The 20,602-nt window shown below is 35.5% G+C and overlaps 2 protein-coding genes across 4 annotated transcripts in view; both read left to right on the forward strand.

The window, feature by feature from the left end:
• The window catches only part of LOC135161107 (POU domain, class 2, transcription factor 1-like), a 123,906-nt gene extending 116,234 nt beyond the window's left edge, over positions 1-7,672 (forward strand). For all 3 annotated transcript variants that reach the window (XM_064118399.1, XM_064118398.1, XM_064118400.1), the window contains 3 exons: positions 2,211-2,530; positions 3,646-3,942; positions 4,522-7,672. In XM_064118399.1, coding sequence (XP_063974469.1) covers positions 2,211-2,530; positions 3,646-3,942; positions 4,522-4,768 — 864 coding nt within the window. In that variant the 3' untranslated portion in view covers positions 4,769-7,672. The remainder of the gene's footprint in view (positions 1-2,210; positions 2,531-3,645; positions 3,943-4,521) is intronic.
• A 3,134-nt stretch (positions 7,673-10,806) lies between these two features.
• Positions 10,807-20,602, forward strand: part of LOC135161167 (uncharacterized) — a 92,318-nt gene continuing 82,522 nt past the window's right edge. The window contains exons 1-2 of the mRNA XM_064118483.1: positions 10,807-11,561; positions 18,302-18,731. Coding sequence (XP_063974553.1) covers positions 18,596-18,731 — 136 coding nt within the window. The 5' untranslated portion in view covers positions 10,807-11,561; positions 18,302-18,595. The remainder of the gene's footprint in view (positions 11,562-18,301; positions 18,732-20,602) is intronic.

Raw genomic sequence — 20,602 nt, forward strand, 5'->3', positions numbered from 1 at the left:
CGGATTGAATAATGAGATCAATTTGGTGAGAAGCGAAAATTGGAGATAAATGTCCAACGAAGGGGAATATTTATGTAAAAATTACTGTTCAGGTGATGGAAAAAATGTCAGTTGTTCGTGAAGTCGTCAAGTTTTTGTTTGTTGCTAAAGTGAAATTTCGTGGAATGAGTTTTGAAATTTCCACCGAAGTTGAGGGGAAAATTTACGTTTTACCTGATAAATTTTTCAGTACCGCTATAGAAATTTTTCTGGCCGATCACTTTAAAATTATATTGTGCAGAGACTCATTAGTTCCTCGACCGTCATTATCCATAGCTGAATAATCTCAATCCTTTAAGCTCTTGAAATTCCGAAAGCAAATGGACTTGTTGCGAGTATGAATGAATAATTTTGATTGGTAGAAAAAGCCTATATTAGTATATTTTGATACGAGTGCGACGGGGCGAGAATGAGTGAGAAGTTGGGGCCTGAGGTGAAGCCGAAGGCGGCTAATCCCACGAGTTAAAACATCCCTTCGCACGCGTATGGGAACAATACTTTTTGTTAATGATGTCACCTTCAGCGAGTGGTGAAGTGCGTCATGTTTCGTGTACAAGTTTTGTCCTTTTGTTTATAAGTACCGTAGCTGTTTTTACTCTCAGAGCAATATCTTCTAGAATCACCAGCTTGAAATTGTCTAGTTTCTTCCTTAACATACTGTCATTTTTGATGATACAGAGCAGTAAATTTTCAAAAGAAATGGCGCCTTATTTGGAAGTATTTTGAAGAAGTAGTTGGTTTTTAAAATTTTAAGTTATTTTTCAATTCAATTTTTATTGTATCAAACACATTTCCAGAAATTCAAACACAATTTTTTTTTCATTTGTCATTTCGAAATTTCAATCTGCGTTTTGTGGATAAAGAGTATTTTGAAAAAAAAATATAGTCACTTTGAGCTTAAATGAACTTTGAAAATAATAAACAAAAATATTGGAGACAGAAATATTTTGAGAACTTCTCTCAGCAAACGATCTAGATTCTTTTCGATTTTCTCTAGAGCTTTCAAATTTATTATGATATCAATATATGCCCCAGATGCTATGTTAAAATTGAAAACATTTTTTCTGCGGAAATAATGGTTTATAAAAACGACATTAGAGACTGCACTTTAGCTTTGATTACTACAATTCGACTGAAATCCTCAAACAGTCCGCAAACAGTAGAAATACGCTTTGATTTTTTTTTTTAATTTTGACAATAGATAGTTGATAAACAATTCTAAACAATTGTGTAGAGTACCTAAATTATCTTTATCAGTTCTCTGAGGAGGACAATTGCCTTGTCACTCATTACATTAATTATTCATCGCATGCTAAAATCACCTGGATGACCAATAATCATCAATATCATTTGAGCTTGCTTGCGACTAGACACGGAAAAAATATTTAACATAAATTTATTATCCTATTTATATCACGTATATTTTAGACATGATCCTAGTATATCTAATTTGCAATGGCAACATCGATAAGAAATTAATTTTCCCACCATTTTATTATCCATTATCAATAGCTCAGGCAACGCAAAAACGTTTATCATCAATATGTGCACTCAACATCTTATAAAAATTTCAAATAAAATATGAGTGAAAGGGTTTACCGTGTAGGATTTTCAGAAATGGCTCCCTGTGTCATAATTTTAATAAATGAGTATATTTTTTGTTTTCGTGTTTGCCGACTCATTGTCCATTCACTTTACCTTTGGCATCTCCCAAAGAACTTTGCTCCGTCAATTACTAACTATTCTATAACCAACTATTACTAACTATTCCACCAAATTCACTGATCCATCAAACAAGCTAAAGATTAACGATGTTATCCTGCGATGGAGACATTCAAAACAATATCAGGGGCGTACGACGTAACGAGCGTTTATGATCCCTCTGGTCATCAGCGATTCAAATACAGTACAGCCATCTTGCGGTAATTTTTAAAACATTAATTGCACATGTTGAAGATAAACCTTTCTGAACTATTCAATCTATTTCCAATCGATAATAGATCCGTGGGAAAATCCTTTTCATGCAAAATCGGGTACACTGAGATCAACTATCGAATATATTTTAATTAAGTATAAAATATACTCGATTCAACTATATTTCTTCTGTGAATATTTTTTATGCAGATTGACTGATTATTTTTATTTACGAATGTCATCTTTCAATGCCTCAGGTACAGCAAGCTGTGGCTCAGGCAGCCCAGCAACTTCAGGCTCTACAGAAGCAGCAGGCACTGCAGGGCGGCGGTGGTCTCGTGGGAAGAAATGTACCCCCGCAGAGATCACCACCCCCTCCTGGTACACCACCAGCGGTAAAACCACCGACAGCAAGATTGGAACCATCGCCAGAGGAGACAACAGATCTTGAGGAGTTGGAGCAGTTTGCCAAGACGTTCAAACAGAGGCGCATCAAACTCGGTTTCACGCAGGGTGATGTGGGTCTAGCAATGGGGAAATTATATGGCAATGATTTCTCGCAAACGACAATTTCAAGGTAAGAATTTATCAATTGAGGGCCAATTTATTTGAGAGAGAATTTACCAAACACATCAGTGACAGGAGAATTCGGTTGATGTTGAAGAGGTGTGGTAATTGTTACCAACGGTTGGCGTTATTGAATTAGAAGAACTGAATATTAATTAATTTTAATTAATAGTTAGCGAATTATCTAGTTGAGCAGTGGTCTGTTCATTGAAATGAACAATTTGGTAACAGTCAGTGAATAGCTAGTTGCCGTGAACAATGAATAGATCTTTTATGATTAATGAGGAATAAATAATGAATTTCGGGTTATGACGAAGGTTTCAACTTTCATTTTGAACTAAAAGTAACAACAGAATGAAGGAGAACGTAGTAATTTAATATTAAAAGTTCATTGGATTTACCAATGAAATGACATTTTTAGAGGGTAAAAATGGTGATTCTAAGCGATTAAATTATTTCAACTTTTTTCGTACTCAATCAGAGCGAAATTGATTGAAATAAAAATTATCCATGAACTCAGTATAGTTGATATCGAGTATAGATATTTTTTCGGAATTTTTATTTCCTCCCATGTCATCAAAAAAAAATCTAAAATGAACATCATGATGCTCATTAAACTTGACAGATGCCCAGGATTGGCCTATGAGTTATTCATCCGATCGATCGGTTGTGATTCCCTTTCAAATTCGCTTTTTTTCGATGAAAAAAAATACCAACGTTTAATCAACTTCACGTCTTTGAGATATGTGAAGGTAAATCATTGTAGGCAACGATCTTGAAAGTGTGAACACGAACTTGATGGCGTGTTGCATCTTCTGAAGAGTCAGTAACGATTTCTGAATATTCACTTGTATCAACACAACTGTTCTGTTCGCCCAACTGAGGGAGAAAATGTTGTTTTATTCTATCGGATTAACAACATTTGTAGTCGATTCAAACAAACATGTATTTGTTTCACGTCAATATGTAGTTCATTCAACGTGAATTAGAAGGAAAGATTCAACTGAATTCATTCGATAACATCAACAGAATTCTTTCGTCAGTGAATGTATGAGCTCAATGCGACTGAAAGTACTTGATGGTGAACCTGTGAAAGGCCTTTAAAATGGTGGTGAATTGTTGCAGGTTTGAGGCACTCAATTTGTCGTTCAAAAATATGTGTAAATTGAAGCCACTTCTGCAAAAATGGCTGGAGGACGCTGACAATTCTCTGAACAATCCCAACTCACTCACGAATCCTTTGACAACACCGGAAGCCATTGGTAGACGACGAAAAAAGCGCACGTCAATAGAAACTAGTGTTCGTGTTGCACTTGAAAAAGCATTCATGCAGAATCCAAAACCAACTTCTGAGGAAATTACGATACTTGCTGACAGCCTGGCGATGGAGAAAGAAGTCGTGAGAGTGTGGTTTTGCAATAGGTAAATATATCAACAATATCTTCCTTCAAGTTAGCGATTCAATAGTCAGACGATGAAATGGATCAACTCAAATATCAATTCATTGTCCTGAAAATTTCAACGTTTTTATGAATTATTTACTATGAAATTATCAGTGCGGCAATTATCAATGCAATTATGACCGATTGAAATTGCAGTTTCCTAAAAAAATATTTGGGTTAAAAAAATTGCTTAAATCAAGTATATTTGATATTCAATAATAATATTGCGAAGAAACTGATTTTCCCACGAGTCTATTATCCACTGTAAATAGATTAATTGGTTCAATTTAATCTATTTTTATGTTGTTTCATTTATTCACAGTAAATAATAAAAACATGGGAAAATCAATTTTCTATCGATTTTACCTTTGAAAATCGAATATATTAGAATGCAGCATTTAAAAAAATTTCATTCAAATGCTTTTCTTCTTTCTTCATGAATATCAAAATTTTATTTCTACAAATATTCTATATTCCTAAAAATATTCATTGTGTAAACTACAAATAGTAAACATCGAAGTATCGACACGAAAATCTCAACTCTTTTTTTATTCAACAGGCGACAAAAAGAAAAACGAATCAACCCACCAACAGCAGCGATGGGCAGTCCGACAATGGCCTCCCCAGCGCCCTCAGTATTTGCATCCCTGGCGAGTTCCATGTCGGGGAGTCCCCTGGCTCTGACAACTCACTCCTCGGGTATGGGCCACTCCCACCCGACTCCCCTCGGCTCACCAATTCCCCTGGCCCTTGTAGCCTCAGCTGGTAGTAACTATCACACCTTAAACAGCAAATCTCACGAGTGACATCAACCTGTCACTCAGCATGACAACAATGCTGCACTCTACCATCATCATCACCGTTCGCAGACCCAACTGCCCCATCAATTTCATAATCAGCATCAACGACGCTTGTGCAATCTTCCCGAATTTTATCAGTAGTCGGGATGTCAACATTCCATTTAATATCGTGATTATTCAGTATCAAATCGTGACTATTCAATTATCGTTTATTGATACTGCAATATATCCCTGAGTCACTGGTGATTAACACAACCCGAGGAAGTGAAGAAAAATGTATACGTGTGAGTTTGAGAAATCTTAGAGAACCTCTCGACGATTCAATTTTCAATTGATTATATAATTTTTTATGTACAATTTGAAAAGGAAAAAAAAATCGTGATGATTGGGTGTGCATGTACTGGAGAGCATGGGAATTTATCTTTTTTCTTTTTCACAACGAAAAAAAAGTAACGATCGATGTACATAACTAGACAAAGAGTTGTAGTTAATTATTATTACTGTTGTTTGGATTGAATGAATCTAAAAAATCCGGAGATGCTGACAATTTGAAGGGAGAAATTTGGTTCAAGGAACAAACTATTATTTAGGGATGGCCCCTATCGATACTTATTGATTGAAGAATGAGAAAGTGGATGGGTGTAACTAATCGTAGGTACGTGAAACGATTAATCTCGTTGATTAGAGAACAAATTCACATGTAATATTTCTATTTATGATTATTTATTCTTACAGCCTATTAATCACTAATTATTTCAGGGAAAATGCACTCAGTGATGCTTTTATTGCTGAATGTATTTTCTCGAGAGTATCGATTGTGTACCACCGATTTAATCACGAGATTTAATCGTACACGTGTGACAGTACGAAGTATTATAGGACAATCCATTTTTTGTAATTCTGGTGTTGATAGGGCGCTTTAGCAAAAAGAGAATCAACAATTCTCGTATTAACGTCGCAAGTGACGTTATTGTATTTATAAATAAATGTATATAATTACGGGAATGATATCATAAAGTATTAAACATGTATCGACTGTTCAGTTCTATATGTATATATATATAAGTTCTATATATATAAATATAGATATGCATATTTACGATATAAATATGTAAACCAATGTATTGTAAATAGTCCGGTCATTTTCAATTGAGTACGAGATATTGAAAAAATTCACTCGTGTATTCATCGATAATAATTGATGTTGTTTATCTTTTTCATTAACAATTATTGATAATTCAATTTGGCTATTGTTTATTGTACATTGTAAATGGGGCTTTCCACAAGTGTTGCGTTTGTTCTTTTCTTCTTTTCAATCGAGTTATTAGTGACAATTTGCATTTCCATTTTTCCGTCATTTTGTTGACATTCTATTTAATGTGAAATTCCAGATTTGTGGACCAAGTGTAGTAAAATGTTTTGTAAGAATTGACAGCCTTCTTTGAGAGAAAAAAAAGTGAATTATTTTTTTTAGTGGAAATATGAGAAATCTTTTTGTTCATAGCCCGAGAATTTAATATTTAATTGAGACACGATAACCGCATATGAAATTACATTCCAGTAGATTTAGTACATAATATCCCCCACCCCTATCCGATAATTCAAAAAAATTGTTGATGCACTATAAAATCAATTCATGATTTAACGTTTACAATAGATTATATTATTTTTCATTATATTTCAACTTCCATTATGTTATAATAAAATGCATACAGACATTGAAATTATTATTTTATTTATTTTTTCATTTACTTAGTTTTTCCTGTCGATTTACGGGGCACAGGGGGCTGAACAAAATTTTAATGACTTTTTTATAGCTTTATGAGAACATTTTGTTTATCATTTCAACTGAACATATGGAAATATTGACAGAATATCGAAGAGACAATGGAAAATCAACCGTTCATTATTTTATAAATCGAGTGAATTATTCCTTGAGTAACAGACGATGATTAATTCCGTAATTGATATTCTGTCAATTTTTTAGATAATTAATTATGATTGAAATTTAGAAAAAGTTCTCACCAAATATTATTTATTTGATAGAAAAAAAATGTGCCGTTGCCACCGTCCTATCTCCTCTTGTAAATAAATAAACTGGTAATCCTAGGTATCGAGTAATCGAGATGAATTATTACTCTAAGACATGTACCAAATTCTAGTTATCCAGATAAATGAAAATTATCTCTCGCTATATGATAATCCGTAATCAACGAACATGACTGTCGCATGACTTTGAATGACTAGAGAGAGATTCGATTATAAGATGTTCTGTATTCAAGACAATTTTCATGGATGACTACTAATGATAAGTGAAAAATATTAACACTCGCAGACGAATTTGAATTGTTAAAAAAATATAAAAAGCATTGAAATCTTGGACTGAATATTTACAATAAAATTTAAACAAATCAATGTTATATATTCTAGGGTTACGAGGGGATGATCGACTCATCAAAGAATGACAGTTCGCGAACATTTGATGAATTAAAACGAAATGCACGGTTTAAAGTTCCTTAAGAGACGTGGAAACACCATTACGGACAAAATAAAAAATCTATAATGTTTTAATATTTTGTACTTAACAAGTGTAATAATGCATCGATGAGTAATAGTATTAATCGTAAATATGCGGTATTGCAGGAATAGTCGAGAGTAAAGTGAACTCGATGCCAAAATTATCGAATTGAAATTTTTTCGATAAAAATTTAATGAAAATTGTGACAGAAGTAACACGATTATTATTTAGGCGATAACAAGCGTCGAGGGTGTATAAATAAAATCATATCAATCGTACATAGTTAATGTTAAAACTATTAGGTACACTATGGTTAAAAATTAGTTATCATATATCATCATATGATTAGTCAAAGAAAATACTGTAATTATATAATAAATTGCGTCATAGATATGGATTTTGTCTGGTTTTTTGTTTATCGATATTTTTTACCTACATATCCCATTATTGGATAGGATATTTCGGAGACGTATTCAAATTTCAGTAGTTTTGTAATAATTTTTATTGTTTTGCTCATGAAGTCGCTCTTCAGGCGAAGAATAAAATTATTCGTCTCCCTTCAATATACCAATGTTGGGGGCACAATGGGATACTACAAAAAAATGAAAAAGAAATTTTGTTTTGTTTGCTGATGTACATTAATTTACTTAAAATGTTTTTTAATGGCTAAATTGTTTCCAATCATTTACAAGATTTCATCTATATTTATTTGGCATTTGTTTTAGTAGCAATAGTATTTTAGTCGAAATATGTGATAATTATGAATTTATCTCATAAATGAGAGATCTTTTTTGTAGCTGACGAAAGTATTCTACAAAACGGTCTTCTGACGTCTTTTCCTAAAATCTCTCATTTCGGGGATAAACTCGCAATTATGGAAAATTTCAATTTTTACTCATTACAGTTTACCAGTTCGCTACTGACGTGATCAATTTTACTTATTTATTTCATTTTTATGAAGTTCTTCCATTTTTTATTTTTTGATTTTCGAGCTCTTCAACGTTAGAACCGTTTGATCAAGCGCGGAGTTCCAATACTTAAAATCACCGTGAATTCTCTCATCGCATTGCGCCCGAATTATTCACCTCATATTGTAGAAGTGCCTTAAAAACTTATGTCGAATTTGAACTCGTTGTTGCTCGGTAATTAATCAACGATTGGTAAGATAAATTTTATAAAAAAAATGTACCCACAGAAATCATCTACATCACCCGTCGATAACTTATCACCAGCAGCTCACCATAATTCTACCCCACACAAGTATCACATCGCTTCATAAATCTCACCCATGCAATGATAAAATAGGATACTTCAATGCCACCACAGTTTTGTCTTCGCCGAACAATCAAAAATCCCCGATGAACTGCCTATGCGGTCAGAATTTGAATTTTCTAAAACTATCCCCTTACGACAAATGACCTTGGAATCTAAGTTCTGCTCTCATGGTAAGTTCCCTTGCCCCTTAACACTTATCAAATTTAAACAGTCTATCACCTCATATCGTGATAAGAGACGTTATCATCTGGTAGTCCCTGGAGCAATCGATAAAGTGCGTCACTGCTGCCCTTTATTTACAAAAATCATTGATAAATCCGACTGTCGATAGTTTACCCCACCCTGTAAAAACCCCAATCTCAGTCATCAGTTTCTAGAAATGACGCAAGAGCCCCGATTTGATCAAGACCCTCCATGAAGCTACCCAATACGAATTTATCACCATCAAAGCATCGTTACAACCCATCATCCCCCTCTTCCCCTCCGCCCCTTTCCCCTTCAATAGCGCAACGGTCAGAGCAAAGCAATCAAATTTACGACGTCATAATCACACACTATATTAAATATCGCAAGCTACCAAGAAAGAACCAATAATTCTACTCGCCCACGATATTCCATTACCTAAATGTCAATAAATCTCACCAACATTTACTCTTCTACATCAATACAGTTTGCAATATTTCAAAGTCATGCACGTTACCAGTAATTCCAAGTTTTTTCGAAATGAGAAAATGTCCCACTATATATAATCCAAACCCTCAACCACAAAGACCGTCCTCTCCAGGATCAGAAGCAATCTTGAAATATGTAAGTGATAAACTGACCCCTCACCCCCAACCCCTCTTACACCCCATCGTTTTCATAGTTATTTCACGAAGACATTAATGTGACAAGTGCATACTTCCATTTTTAATGAAAATTCTTATCACCGAAGGTACTAATCCCTGTTCGGATTAAACTTGTAACATCCGGGGATGTGAAGAAGACTTTCGAGGGTATAACGTAGGTGGGACTGGGGCCTGACGGGTTATCCCGAGACTATTCGAAATTTTGAGAAACTGTTTTTCGGAAGGGGTCGAAAATATGAGGATTAAAAGTGAAAAAAAATGAATAGGAATGAATTAAAATTGAAAATTCGTGGAATCAATTGGAGGAAGAAATAACGTTTGGCAAAAAGGAAATTTGTTAAGTGAATTTACCGCATATTATATTGAATAAAAAATCCGTTGCCAATACCAGGAAAATTTCACAAGCTACAGAAAAGGTCTTTTGATATTTTCTCCTAAGTTACTCGTTTGTACGATAAATGCATAATTATCCAAAATTTCAGTTTCGATTTATTATAGTTGAGGTCTTTGCAACTAAAATAAATTTTGAATAAATCAAATTTGAATTTCGTGAAGGATTGAAAATAATTTAGACATTAAAAAATATTCTAAGTATATAGATATACGTCAACAACAAAACAAAATTTATTTTAGCTTTTTCCGAGTACTCGATTGTGCCCCAGATTGAAGTATGACTACATTCGACCCTCTCAAGTGATTGAAAACTCTTTTTTTATCATGTTTCGGACAATTCAAACTAACGAAACGCATACTAACTATCATTCTGTCAAAATTAAAACAAACTAACATATTGACAGCGTAAATAACTCAAGATAATGGGTTGCCCCACTTTAAAACAATTAAAAAAAAACAAATCAAAACTAAAAAAACCGGAGATATTAAATTTTCATATTTTCTATTTTATCACAACTACCCCATATATTATGCCCCCAACCCTACTAAATCATAAATCAATCGAATCGCAATTCAGGATTAAAATAATTAAAAAATTCAGATGTTTAGCTACAAATTTTACCCCATTTCTTTCCAATTTTCTCAAAATTAATTTTAAAAATTGCGAATTTTCCAGCACATCCACCCAGCCAAGATATAATAATCATCATTTGTTCGCGTTTCATAACATTCTCCACAATTTGCAATAGAAATTAGAGTATCGAAAAATCAGCCAGACGACTCCCATTCGGCTTCCATTCGGAAGCAAAAATGCGTCGAGAAGACGAGACTCGGGTGTCGATGAACCGAAATGTCTGTCCTTCTCCGAGGTACCCCATCCTGCCCCGGCCACCCCTAGGTGAGATGGCAGAGTTGACTGAGGGAAGCGCCTGTGGCATCTGCTGCGCGGTCTGACTACCACTGGGCTCAATCTACTCGGCAAAAGGTGCGTGCCTCAGTCGGCGGTTAGACTCCGCGTGTGCGCGACGTTAAACCAATTTATATTTTGCAATTTCTCCCTCATCCCAATGCCGCAACTCGTAAACGACAATCTTCGTGTACATTACGATCCCACACGTGCTTGAGGCATTCCAATGTATCGATAAAAATAAACAGTCGCGATATTTCTCGGAAGAGCTGAATGACTCCGATCAGCACCCGAAAATTGACTTTTTGGGGAATTTAAAAATTGTTTGTGAGTTTAGGATTCAGCGGAGGATGTGACGCGTCGGTTTAGTCACTTATTTAGCAAGGTATTGGTGCATTTAGCGGAGATGTGCAGTTTAATGTGACCATTACCCAAGTGTAATTCAAATGTTCATCCAATTCTCGAGTGGATAGTCGCAGAGTTGAACGACAAATTTGCCGGAGGGAGGAACGATCGTAGACCCGATATACAGAGGTGATAAAAATATACCGGAGGAAAATCTCGGCTGTGAGCCAAGTGGCTGGGTGTATGAATATAGGGTCAGTTGATAAGATAATCTAAATGACAATCGAACAACTGTCCTAAATCATCTGCAGTGGTGAAGTGCTCGCAATTGTTGTTTCAGAACTGAAATCCGTGTCGAAGTTGTGATGATATTGGTTACGATAGGGAGACGATTTAACGTTTAAAATTTGATATCCCTTGTTGACGAGTTTGACCTGTCAATTTGTGTGAACTGAAAAGGCTTTGATGGGAGATTCTTCAGGAGAGCGTGAAAATCCCTATTTTCAAGAGCAGGTACGTGAATATGAATATTCAGAGTATTTTCAACGGTGAAATTTTTTACCAGATGTTTTACCTTTTTTGTTTTCACCGATAACTCATTTCGCTTGTGAAAGGATCCATTCAGTTTTCATCCCGCGTTTGTTAAACAACAGTCACGCTAAACGAGTACTTGTGTTTTAAACAAAAGGATCGCCGGAGAAAAATATCGAAAATGTGGATTGTTGCCAGGAGGTTGTCACAAGTTCACAATAGAAGAAAAATTGGCTATAAATTTGGGGAGGGTTGGAGGGTGCGTTTCATTGGACTACAGTTGGAGATGATTATCTGAGGAAAAAGTTAATCTATATAGGGGAAACTGCGGCACGATGGGGTACCCTGGAGATATTCGAAATTATGAAAAACGGGGTTTTTGTATATTATAAGAGTGCAGTACCTGAAATAAATCGCTCCACATATGTTTAAACGTTTGTAACGCTGAAGAGCTGAAAAGAATCAAAATAAAAAATGAAAGAAATTAGTAAAAATAGAATTAATTAGATCAGTAGCGAAGCGGTAAAAGTGTAATAAGTGAAAATTGAAACGGTTCCACAATTTAGAATTTATTTCCGAAACAAGAGAATTTACGAGAAAATGTCAAGAGCCCTTTTTTCAAGAAAATTTCATCAGCTACAAAAAAGATTTATGATATTTTCTCCTAAAATCACTCGTTTATGAGATGAATGCATAATTACCCAAAATTTCGGTTTTAACCCATTGGAGTTTAGCACTTTGTTTCTAAATTAACTTCTAAATGAATCGATATTAAATCTCATAAATGATTGACAACAATTCGGCCATTAAAAAATATTCTGAGTATATGAATATACATCAGCCAACAGAACAAATTTTTTTTCCATTTTTCTAGTACCCCATTGTGCCCCAGATTGAACTATTAATACATTCGATTCTCTGCACCGACTGAAAACTTCTTTTTCATCATCTTCCGGACAATTAACACCAAAAAACAGGAGAAATTGCTTTTAATTTCTTTTCGCTTATTAAGAGTATCCAATTGTGCCCCTTTAGTACAATTGGCACCCCAATTAATCATTTCAGTATTAAAAAATGGATCGACAAGAAGAGATGGTGTGTCCTGACCTCCCCTGCGTTATGATTGTCGTATAAATTCGGGGAAAATTAATGTCCTAAGCAGAAATAATAAAATCAGCCTCTAACGCCAGTGTTTCATCGATTTTCAATTTATCTTCCCTTGGGTTAATACACCTCGGTGCTGCACCAAAGGAGGCTATGCATTTCAAATGCGCGTGATATACATATCGCTGGATCTTGTGTTTACGTCTAATACTTCGACTAATGGTCTTTACTCCTCGCGAGACGGAAAAATGATGGTTATGACATTCCATTACTCACGTATTTCGTAATTTCTGCGTTATAATATTAATAGTCGGTTGGATGCATCGTTTTTAGTATTGAAGTACACAATAAACTGTTCCAAGAAATTAATTTCATCGGGAGCCCCAGAGAGAGGTTTCTCCGAACGGCGGACAATTTTCCCGTTTTATATAAATTTTTTTTGACGGCATAATCCCGAAATATTTTCTGGAAACTGATATTTTTTGACTGAACAATATTTTCGCTCCATGTTTATCATTTATATGAGGAAGTTTGTTCTTATTTTCTGGTCGATTTCTATTCAACTTTTCTCTCCGCGTGCGGATGATAGGAAGAGAAAATTCACGAGTCGGTCAAGAATGTCAATATATAGTTGAACGATCGAATGATGTTGCTCGGAGTAGAATTTTCATCGGTTTAATTTAACCAACGTCTGGACCTGATCGGGTTCAGCATCGGGGGAGCAATTGTGAGAATAATAATGATTTGTAATATACAGGAAATACTATTTAACCTCGATTTTTTCGGCGGTCAAGGGGGTTCGGGTTCAGCTCCGTAGGGAGGACATTCGGGTTCAGCTCCTCCCGCAGCTGATACCGATCAGAGGGGTAACGCTCGGGGGGGGGGGGGGGGGGGGGAGGGGGTCCCGATGATGACCTGACCGGGAGATCATGAGGTCAGGCCCATTTGACATTAAAACTATCGAGTCGGGAAAGCCTGATCGGGTTTCCCCACAAAGGGAACCCTGATGAAGGCATAATCGGCTGATGGTCGGGCAGGTCCCACAGGGCGTACCACGGCCCCGTATTCCCCATCAGGAAATAATAGGGACATCAGCAGGTTCGTCCTCAGGGTCTTGGAAAAATTTTGCTTATCACTAGATGCAAATTTGTCCGATTATTACTCGTACCCGATCGCTCAATTAATACTTTCCCGTCTTATATGTGGACAATGAGTCGGGAAATATGGAGGACGGGAAATTTACATAGTTTTCCACATCTTGTGACGTCACACGAAATTCTTGGATAGGATTTATTGATTAGGTAGGACTGGAATTAGGATTATTTTTGATATAATTTTTGTAAAATTGATTTTACTCAAAAATGTCGACAGTCCAGACCGGGATTTGAACCCGGGACTATCTGATTTGAGCGGATTTTGTTTGTAAATTTTGTATTTCCTTTATTGCACAGATAAATTCTATTTGTTCTTTCTTTTTAGTTCACGTTCTTTGTCTATCTCATATCGACGGGAATAAATTTCGAAATTATACGATGTTATATGAATTTAGGATTGTAACATGTGGCACGAAGATGAAATCTCAACGCAAAGAGTTGAATTGGTTCTTAATTTTTTACGACTTTTGATATTCACTAGAATGGCTCCGGAAATTGGGAAATCAATTACTGTAATCCGGGTTTTCGATAATTTTTAAAATTATACTACTGAAATGTCACGACACAATTACTTAATTTTAGGATGGGATTTTGTAGTCATTGAATTTTAGACTCCCTCAAAATTACAGGCAGATCCATGAAAAGTAAAACTTTTCTTTGTTGTAAAGGCAGACGACATGCACTTCCTGATTTCTTTGATCGCACAGAAGTTCAATGTGACCTGGAGAAACGACTCCACTAGTGATTCCGGAGATCTCATTGATATTACGTGCACTGTAGAAACGATTTCACCGGTTTGTGCTGATATAACTTTCGAAGTTACCAGGCACTCAGTTTCAATGAAGATTCATAAATTCGACAAATTTATTTATTAAATATAAATTAACTGTTCGTCCGGAAAATAAAAGTCATGATTTTCTGACACACACGTACAAGACGTTCATTTTTTCCGGATAACTCGGTGATATTAAATAGTTTTATGTCATCGCGGCCGATAAAACGCGACTTTTCGGCCGCAGTGACGTAAAATCAGATCGCAGCCACGTCCAAAAAAGTGATCGTGACTCATGAAATTTATAATCCTTCCCTTCGACTTGGACCATAAAGCCGCATTCGTTAAAATCACTTTTTCCGGCCTAGACGTGAAAAATGATATTACCTCACTGGCGCCCATTTTGAGGCTTTTTTCACCATATTTTTCAGAAGTTAACATGACGTTCTCCATATCGACGGCGATCAGCTGTTCGCATTACGTTAAAACCACTCTAACCTTACTGGCACTGATGCGCAGTCTGAATTAAATTCTTTTCTCATTCTAAATACAACGTGAGTGAGTCGAGTTATAAAAGACTTGTCCAAATATTTACGTGACTCATGATAAATTAAAGTTGGAAAAGTTGAAAACTGTAATTCAATGAAGATTGAAATAAACGAAAAAATAGAAATATGAATATTTCAGCGTAATTAAAGTTAACAATAATAAAAAACTGCAACTTACCATGTGATTATTAACTTTTGTTAGCTTACGATCTCGAAATTAAAACCTCTAATTTAATTCGAATTTAAAATGGATCACAAGTTAAAAATATACCCCTCACGGCACTTTAACTTCTCGGTTTGTCTACTGTACTGAAAATTATTTTGTTTTCAAACTACAAAATAACTTTTATTACATAACTTTAAAAAATACTATTAATTCGGTTTTTCTATAAATGAAGGAGGGGGTTTGCTCCCCCTTCTCAATCTCTGTCTGTCATAAGAAACTATTCCCTCAACCGCATTATTTTCGTGATTAGAAACTACCTCACTCAGTGATCAGAAACTTCTTCCCTCATAAAACCTTGATCTGAAATTCCTCCAAAACTGAAGCCTTTAAAACTCTGATTTTACTCAATTATTTAATCTTCAACTCCACCCCAAATTATCGATAATTATTACCACAAATCCACCCTTCAAGTTCAAAGAACTTCCAATCGCTTTTCCCCCCACTGGGCTCAACTGATCAGAAACTGTAGGAGTTACCCTACGAGAAACATCTACTAAATTCATAAATGTTGTATGTATTATTGCATATTAAACCATGAGACCATTAAAGCTGACTGAGTTTTCTCAACTCCCAGGCTCTTTCCATTTTCAAAGCTGTCTTTATTGAACTAGCCAGAGAACTCGTACACTTGGTTCTGAGTTCATCAATTCTATTTGAATTATCTAATACTAAATCTGGCATTACCCTATTGGGAAATGTTATAGTCAATAGTACTGCCCATATTAACGATTCTATTTCCATCAACACCCATCACATTCGCGGTTACTCATGCTCTCGAAACATAGAATTAATTATTTCCATTATGATCCATTACAATTTTAAAAAACTCATGATTCAACAAAGGAAACTCATCATTAACCAGTACGTTGAAAGCTCCTCTTCAAAGTGACTAATGCATAGTCGTTGAAGATGCTGAGGAAATATCTAACAGTTCCCTTCAGTATTTATTTTTATAACCCTGGAAAAAGCTCTACTAGCCGATGAGCGAAAGCCAATACTCTCGGCAGAACATCTGTTGACAGATTCCTGTCTTCTTTCATTAGCGAAATCTCAGTCTTTGAGCAGCAAAAAATATCCTTCTGAGTTTCAAGTTTAAGCTCACTGTTCCTTATTATACTAAAATTCAACATCTTTTGGAGTTGCATAATGTACTTAACTAAAAATCTCTTCATTTGAGTGGCCAAATGACTTACCATCAGAGTAAAATTTTCAACTCCATTATTTTCAACGGCCAAATGTTTATTTTTCAAAAAATAAATTCTTATGCCCTTCATAGTGATTTTACACAGAACCTAACAATTTTTATTTTTCCAAAATCATTATTTTACTGTAGAAAATAACGGAATTGGAGATTTTACTCTGATGGTAAGTTACATGGCGACTTAAAAGGAGAGGGTACCGTTTTGTCTCACTGATCTATTTTTTTTTATCTACTTCGATTCTCCAGTATATATTCAATATCTATTCGACGTTACCTAGGATTTTTCTGGGTGATATGACGTGCCGTTGAAGACTCCAGGAACCCCTGGGTGAGAATGCTCTGTAGTGCTGAGGAAGCTCTACACAAAAGCTCTCACTCACCCCCACCCCTCCGTCCTCCCTTCACGCCATAGCCCAATGCAGACGAGAAAGAAATCGAAGAATCCTCACCCATTCGAGAAAATTGAACGCAATCTTGAGAAGAAGTTACTAATAATTTTATGGAATCTTCGGGGCTTCAAATACGAATCTCTAGTATCAAATGACTTAATTCAAACCTGAACATCAATCAGAAATGGTAACTGACTTCTGTTCCCACGTGAGGGAATGGCAACATTTTTTTTAATTAGCACCAGAGATTAGAGAGACCAATGGGGTTGTGAAGCGGAAACTTGGCAAGATTTACATTAGATTCGATTTCTGATTGTCGATGCGATGTTTAGCATAAAAAGACGCGTCTCGCTATTCCTGAAGATTAGATATTTACGGCTGTATATCGATCAGTACCGTGAATCGATGAGAAAATCGATTTATCGGGCAACTTGGAGGTTTCAATACCATAGGATAATTTTCTATATTTTTCTCTAACTATAGGAACACGATTTTTTTTCTGAATGTAAACTATCAGAAACTGCATTATCGCGATCGACAGTGACTCTTCCATCACAAATTTTTTGTTGTGTTCTATTTTCGTTGTTAACAAAGTAAATATCGCATTTTTTGATATTCAAATGCCCTAAATATTAATCGAAAATCAGCATTTTTTTATTTTTGTCTATAAATTGATACCATACGACAAATATTATCAAAGCAAATATTTATAAAGAGCACTTTTTGAATGTTAAACATTTTCATAAAACAATTTGACCAGAAAGAATGAAAAACTAATCAAGTTGAATAAAAACTGTGCTACGATGCCCTAATCTCGTTGCTGTGACAATTCCAAAATATACCCTTTGAAAAATGTAGTCATGTGAATATGATCAGACTTGGATCATAGTACTTTCAGAATATCTGATCTCTGAGTGAAGACAGGGGAGCACAACCAAATTTGGGGATCAAATACTGATCAGGATCTCCTCAGTGCTACTATCATCATTTTCGATTAAATTAATGGGATCAAAACCCGATCGATTTATCATGAAGACCGACCTGATCAGACAAAACCTGATAACATCCGGATTAATTTTCCATCCTAACTCAGCGCATCTGACCCGAATTTCCACTGCTACTATTTCGGCGATTTTCTTTGCAGCTGACCGTGACCCCAAATGCTCCCAAAATTCCTCGAAATTCCCCCCAAGCCCATCAATCATTTAAACCATTTAATTTAAACAGCCTCGTCTCAACCATTTCCATTCATCAACATTCTCAATTTTTCCAAATACAAACTATTTTTGAATCGAGAATAATATCATCAACCCATTTAACATTTTCAGATTCGAGTGAAACTCCACACGAAAATAAACTGAGGACACTGGAACGATATAAACCCGTGGAGTCAGCGTAACATCACTGGCTCCTTCATTTTCATCAAATCTGACTTCATAAATAACATTCGAAAATTGATTGCAAATGACAAACGTTAAAACTATTTTTAAATGTAACGGTGTAGCCGACAAACGGTAAATCGTAGTGAATCGACAGTGCGGGAGTGTACGAAGACAGTGGAAGTGGGTGAATTTTTTTCGATTCGATAGACTTCAATCTGACCGGGTTCACCGGCTAAATGAATGTGTTTACCCCAGGCATTTGTGGTAGTGAAATCGAGGGACAACAGGGGTGCTCGATTTAAACACATAGATGTACGTGAGGAGTCCACGATGGTGGCCTGGCTCCCGCAACAAATTCTACTGCTTCTCATACTTGGTGAGTAGAAGTGACTCGTTCTATATTTAGGTACAAACCAGGTTATGTGAATTGACTGCAGCATCTACTGTGCCAGATTCTTCTCGAGCTTTTTCCTTCCGAATGGCAGCTCTGTAATCAGTCGATTTTTGGATTTACTAATTTTGGGTGGAAATTGTGTAAAATCGCTTGAAAAGTAGAAATACCAAATTTGAGGACCACGTGTGCGTGCGCGTGGTCTACTTGGCCCACTTTTTTAGATAATTAAAGGAATAATTAAACGACTAAAGTTATTCCGAGAAAGGGTGTTGGAAAATTAGAACAGAGCTTTTCTGTTTATCTTCAAAAATCACTCGACAAGGTTTGTTTTTTTTTATTAAGCATTTTTAAACCTGGTGGGTTTAATTTGCATATAAATTGTAGGATACAAGGCGGTTACATTGATCTTAAAGTCTTATCGAACATTTTTCTAGACATTCACTAATGATCATAATGGACTTTTTTCTCTAGTCTGGCCAAAAATTTCCCAGAATAACACGGTGGAAAGATTCCACAAGGTTTATGATGTGCTTGACAGAGTCTCCAGAAAGGGATTAATTGAGGATCTGTTGTGCTCCGAACTTGAGAGCATTGTAATCCTTACGAGATGTGGTATTCAAAGGAACTCTGTCCTCTGGAGTCATAAGCGTTCTCTTGTTTTTTCCCTTAGTCAAGGTTTTTCATATAGTAAGGAGATAGTTTCTGGACATCGGTCCTCTAGGTCAGTCGTGCCGTCCTCGGGCCAGTAATGAAGAGTTCTAGTTCAAGTAATTGATTGTGATGCTATATTTATTTGATACGTTCATCAATTTGAAATTTGGTATAAAATTTCCTCTTGACAATGAAATATTTGATATTGAAAAGCAGCTGAATCGGAACATTAGTTCATGCGATACTCTACTTAATATCGAAATCGATTTCCTTGAATATATCGAAAGCTATCCAACTTTTCAATGTTTTATATCTTAAAATTTTGGTCTCGATGTGTTCCATCGCAATCGATTAAAACAGATATATCCATTCATATCGAGTTTTCGAGGTATTCTGATTTTTCTGTTTTATCCAAAAACAGTTTGTTGGTACGGAACGTTGCGAAGAATTCATTCATCAACTTTTTTTTATTCGGTTTATGGTTTTGCCGTTTTTCGCGGATTCATTCATTGAACTATTGGCATATTTTCCTGAAAGAATAATCCACGACTGTAGTCAAATGTTCAATCGAAATTACGGAGCCTTTAAATTTCCGCAGTTTGTGCCATTTTATTTTTTGACTTTTTAATCCTCAATGGATGGGATAAAACAATGGCTTTATTATGCTAGAACTTTTCGATCGAGGTTATGGGACCGATGAAATCAATTTCACCGAGGCTTCCGATAATTGGTAGGATGAAAAAAAAAATTGCATCGGGGGAGTCTGACAAAATTCAACGTAAAACAGATGGCCTCTCGACTGGCGAATGTTTTTTCATCGTCGGTGGGGAGGGGATTTATTTGTTTCGGATCTGAAAAAAACAGGAAATGTGAATACTAATTGAACGCTGGAACGTAATAAAATGATTTTTTCACGAACAACTATTTGTATGGGGCGAAATATTCAATTGAATTATAGGCACGTGAGTGAAAAAAATGAATCGGAAAAAAAGGGTAAATGAAAAAAAAGGGAAACAATTTTTTTTGAAAATAATTGAACTAATTGAGGGAATGGAGTGCTGATGGATTAACTTCTGATTGTTGTCGTTGGTGAGAAGATGTGGGGTACATGTAATATAATGAAGTTCCATAATTTTTTCGACAATTCAGAAAAGTTATTCAGAACTTCGAAATAACCGCGAGTTAAACAAAGACACAGAGCC

Source organism: Diachasmimorpha longicaudata, chromosome 4, assembly GCF_034640455.1.
Source record: "Diachasmimorpha longicaudata isolate KC_UGA_2023 chromosome 4, iyDiaLong2, whole genome shotgun sequence".
In the NCBI taxonomy this organism is placed as follows: domain Eukaryota; kingdom Metazoa; phylum Arthropoda; class Insecta; order Hymenoptera; family Braconidae; genus Diachasmimorpha; species Diachasmimorpha longicaudata.